The following is a 4741-nucleotide window of genomic DNA, read 5'->3' as shown; positions in this document are numbered from 1 at the left end:
GCTCACTGCAAAGCGCCCCCCCCCGCTTTCAGATCTGCTTTGTGCTGGCTGGCTTTTGCTCTGGGTGCGATCTATGGGTTTTTTCCGAGCTCAGCAGAAAAGGTTTGATAAAAGCAAAAGCCATTTCCTCTCTGCTGGGGCAGATGGGCGGCTGCACAGCGCGGGAAGCAGAGCCCCCCCACAAACCCTCGTGCTGGGGCCGGAGATTTCAGCACGCTGCAGCCTGGGAGTTTTCCGGGAGGAAAGAAGCAGGTTGTGCCACATCACGACATGGGGCTGAGCGCTGATAAGGAAAGAAAAACTGGTCGGGGAAGCTGGTTATGCAGCGAAATGGTTTTTTCTTTTAACGCTGGCAGCCCTGGCGCCGTTTCCGCATGGGCCAGGGTGCGCTGCAGCATCCTTTGCCCTCTCCGTGCCTGCAGAGGGAGGGGAGAAAATCCACAGCACCGTCTGCTGCTTTCCATCCAGGAGGGGGATGCTCCCACTGCTGGGGGCACTTGGGGTGGTCCCCAAGTCCTCCCCACTTGGGCTATGGGAGAATCGTTGGCCAAAGCTCTTGTGACAGTGGCTTGTGCCCCTGGGCCACAGGAGGGACTGCGAATCCTGCTGGTTTTGGGGAGTGCTGGGACCTCTGCTGCCGCATTAAACCCTTAGATGGGTTTAACGGCCCCTGTACATCCCTGGAGCTCATCTTCCAGCCCAGGCATGGAGTATCATGGTCCCGGAGGGATTTAGGCTCTGCCAGCGAGGACTTTGCAACCAAACCTGGCGCAGGGAAGCGCTGCCGGGTGACGCCGCGCTTTGGGCAGGGCTCGCTGTGCTGGGTCGCACTTTGGGCAGGCGCGGGGCCCATCTGCGGGAGGCAGACCTGCCGCCCAGCACGACCGGCCTCCTCCGGAGCGGTGGGTTTAACTCGGCTGTTTGAAAACGCCACGGACGTGATGCAAATCCAGCCCTTGCTTGCGAGCGCATCTTGCATTCTCTGAAATGCAGGATGGGGCCGGATAGGCAGGATTTAACTGGACTTTCACCTTACCCTGGCAATCTGCAATGGGAAAACAACTGACGCCAGTGTCCAGCAAGGATGGGGGATGCCAGCAGCCCTGCCCCTTGCACAGCCTGGTTCCCTGGGGTCCCCCCAGCCACAGCTTCTGCCTGGCCCTGTAGGTGAGGTTGGACTGCCGAAGCCGTTGCTGGATCATCCCAAGGAGGAACAGGAGAAGCAAAGCTCATCTTGTTGACCTTTTTCCCTGGCCCGGAGCACCTTGCTGGGCTGTCACATGGGTGATCCCCACCGAGGACAAACCAGGGGTGTCTGCGGCCGGGTCTCATCCTTTGGATGCTCCTGGGCTTCCCCCTGCTGCGACGGGACCACTCCGGGGGGAATTTCACCTTGCCAAGAGGAAGGACTTTGCATACGGAGGTGGAGTGGCCTTGGGGTGCACGCGGAGACGGCTTCACACACCTCCCCGCCCCGAGTTGGGAAAGGCATTTCTGGTCCCTGGGAAGGGACATCCCATGCTGGGACTGTGAGCATCACCTCTTCGGATCAACTTTCTGCTCCCGCCGCTTCCCCATGACCTGGAGCAAAGGCTGGGAAGGTGTTCCCAGACTAAAGGAGGCGGCTACGGATGGAGCTGGGGGGATACATGAGGCGGGGTGTCCCCCAGCGCTGCCTTTGAAGGAGGACGTCGCACACGAGGGAGAAGGACGGTGGGAGCAGCCGGCCACAGCCACGCCTTGCCGAGCTGCGGCACAACTGAAAGAGCCCAGGGCCAAACTCCAGGATGCGGGGAAAACTTTAATCCAGCCATGCGTTTATTTTCCTGCCTGTTATTCCTAGGAGCAGCTCAAGCATTTCTGTTCCAGCTCCCCACTGTAATCAGAGCCAAGACCAAGCCCGGGACAGTTTCAGTGTCAGGAGCCGGGGATTTAGAGAGTCGCAAGTGGCTGCTGGGAGAGGGAAGAGCTGTGGCATGGCCTGGCTGCAGCCTCCTGCTGGCATTTATCTCCTCTCCTTCCCAGCCCTCTGCTCTCACTGCCCTGCCATGATCATCCCAGGGCCCTTGGAGATGCCGGCTTGGGCTCTTTTCACTTATTTCTAGTTTTTCAGGTTGCAACAGCTGACGCTCCCCAGCTGTGTTCCCCAACCGGCCAAACAAGAAATGGGATGTAATGTCAGGGAATTGCTTTGCTTTGGGAGCTGTGGTTTAGGGAAAACCCTCGGGTATCTCATTTGCAATCAGCACTTCCCAGGACTGAGGACATCTGGCAGGGAGAGGTTGGGATTCATCTCGTTGGAACCTTTGGGGGTGCTCAAACAAGATCTGTGCTGTTTGTTTGCTGGTTTTTTCCCTGAGGGAATAAAATTAACTGCATTCCCCAACTAAAAGCAGTCCCACACCTTCCTGCAGATGATTTCTGCAGGGTCCGTCCACTCTCCGCCATCCCAGGTGCCGGCTTCATTCTGGGCGTCCCTGACGTCCCTCTGCCCTCCCTGGGATGGGGCAAAGGAGGGCTGGGGGTGGCTGATGGCACTTTGATTTTCTCCAAAAGACTGATAAAAGCCATTTCTCTTCCCCTTTCATGTCCTGTGCCCACACATCCCCAGCTGTTCACTGTTGGGAACCAAACCACCCTGTGCACCAGGTCCCGGTTCCCTTCAGCCACTTTGGCCGGTTCATGTGCAGCTCCGCAGCTCCTCTCCCACCAGCCGGACACCTCCTGGCCTTTCATTTCACTCTGCTCTGTTTTTTTTTGGGAGGGGGTGTGGCTACAGGAGGAAAAGAGGAGTCCTCTGCTGCAGAAAACGCCTTGCGGGTGCCGCATGGGAAAGCAGGGGAGCGATGCTCTGTCCTCTATTCTGCTGGACAGTTTTTCTTCGAGTACCTGGTGGTGGTGTCGCTGAGGAAGACATCAGATGGACGTTATGAACCCAAGATAACCTACCAGTTCCCAAAGGTATTTAGTCCCATGTTTCCGGGAAGATGAGTTTTCCAAATTTAGAGGAAAAGGAGATGTTGCTCCTTCCCTGTCACCAGAGCCAGGAGAGGAGAACAGAAAAATACCCCATGCTCTGGAGCCGCAGACCCAACCCCAGGGCTTTGCCTGCCATGGGTTGGGGTTACTGGCACTGTCTGTCCCTCCCTGCGGTCCAAGCCCCGGGCCACAAACCCCAGGAGGAAAATCCCAGGGCCCTGTCCCAAAAGGGGAGACCACGATAACAAAATCACAACTTGGGGAGGGAGAAGAGTCCCAAACTGGATTTTTGGGAGATGCTTGCCCAGGGATGTGCAGGCACCCTCTGCTTGGGTCTGAGCCAGGGGTTGCTTTGGGACACACCACATTCCACCCCATCCCCTGGGGCTATGGGCACCCTCCATTACCCTGACTCTTGGCATCGCTTCGTTCCAGCGCGAGAACTTGCTGAAGGGCCAGAAGGAGGAGGAGGAGCGCCTCCTGCAAGCCATCCCCCTCTTCTGCTTCCCCGACGGCAACAACTGGGCCCCTGTCACTGACTTCACCAGGTACCTGCCCCACCGCGGGGGCTTGGCCGTGGTTCCCCACCCCTTGCTGTCGTACCCCCGAGGGCTGCGGGTGGAAGAGCCATCCCATCCCCATGCGCTGTCTCTTCTTCCAGCGAAACCTTTTCTTTCGTCCTGACCAATGTGGATGGCAGCAGGAAGATTGGCTACTGCAGGCGGCTGCTGGTGAGCATCCCACCGCCCATACACCCATCACTGGGTCAGTGGTGGCCGTGCCACCCGTGGTGGGACACGATGCCTTCTGCCATGCCCAAAGTGCAGCTCTTGGGGACATGCCTTAGAAAGCCACTTGCCTTGACAAAGATGGTGACAAGGAGCAAGGGGGTGCCTAAGGGGATTTTTTTTGAGCTTTCTTCTGCTGGAGCATCAGCTGGATGCTGGATGGAGGAAAGCAGCAGGGCTGGCCTGAAATGCAACCAGGAGATGCAGTGTTTGGGAAGTGCCGTTCCCAGTACCGGTGGTCGCTGCCTCCCCACCAATCTCCCGCAGCTCCCCCGTCTCCTTTCCCGTGGCTGCAGCGGTCAGGATGGCTGCAAATCCCACTTGGGATCAGGATGGGGATGCACATGCACCCATCCAGGTGTCAAGGAGCCAGGTGTCCTCAGCCCTGTCCCCCAAAATTGCTTCTGAACAGAAATTTTCCTTTCTTAACTCATGGATTTGGCCCACTCGGGGGCTGCGAGGTGCAATGGAGGTCTTGTGTGGCTGCTGATTTACGCACAACCCGCTGAAATAGGGACATAAAGCCCCAGGGCCATATGCCACAGCTCGGTGGCTTGCTGGATCCCACCACCCTTTCAGTCCTTGGTGAACCTGCCCACTTCTGCATCCAGGCGTGAGCTCTGGCTGTTGGAATTGGATGTCTGGAGAGCTGAAAGTGCAGAGAGCAAATGGACCTAGGACAGTCCAGCTGGAAAGGGAAAAAAAGCCGGGCATTCATCCCGATGGTCCCTGCTTCAGTGGGAGGCAGGATTAGCCCCAAGGATGGCGAGGGAGGATGCCTCAGAGGATGCAAGTCTGGGGGGGATGGGGGAGTTTGGGAATATGCCAAAGGGCTTTGCACCAAGTTGATCAACAGCTTTGGTGTCTGAATTGGCTTCTCCGGGCACTCTCTACTTTTACAGCATCAACTGCATCCTTGGCCTGAGCCCCAGCTCTGAAAATCCCCCAGCAAGTGATTGGGCATTTTGGGGGGG

The 4741-nt window shown here is 57.7% G+C and overlaps 1 protein-coding gene across 2 annotated transcripts in view; it reads left to right on the top strand.

The window, feature by feature from the left end:
* The first annotated feature begins 839 nt into the window (after positions 1 to 839).
* Positions 840 to 4741, top strand: part of DENND2D (DENN domain containing 2D) — a 10360-nt gene continuing 6458 nt past the window's right edge. Inside the window, exons 1-4 of one of the 2 annotated variants that reach the window (XM_035889751.1) lie at positions 840 to 1601; positions 2780 to 2961; positions 3415 to 3527; positions 3641 to 3710. In XM_035889751.1, the coding sequence (XP_035745644.1) occupies positions 1340 to 1601; positions 2780 to 2961; positions 3415 to 3527; positions 3641 to 3710 (627 nt within the window). In that variant the 5' untranslated portion in view covers positions 840 to 1339. Of the gene's footprint in view, positions 1602 to 2532; positions 2962 to 3414; positions 3528 to 3640; positions 3711 to 4741 lie in introns of those variants that run through there. The other variant, XM_035889750.1, reaches the window with a different exon arrangement.

The sequence above is a fragment of the Egretta garzetta genome, unplaced genomic scaffold, assembly GCF_000687185.1.
Source record: "Egretta garzetta isolate BGI_Z169 unplaced genomic scaffold, ASM68718v1 scaffold202, whole genome shotgun sequence".
NCBI classification, from domain to species: domain Eukaryota; kingdom Metazoa; phylum Chordata; class Aves; order Pelecaniformes; family Ardeidae; genus Egretta; species Egretta garzetta.
This window is presented reverse-complemented; position numbering and strand designations above follow the sequence as displayed.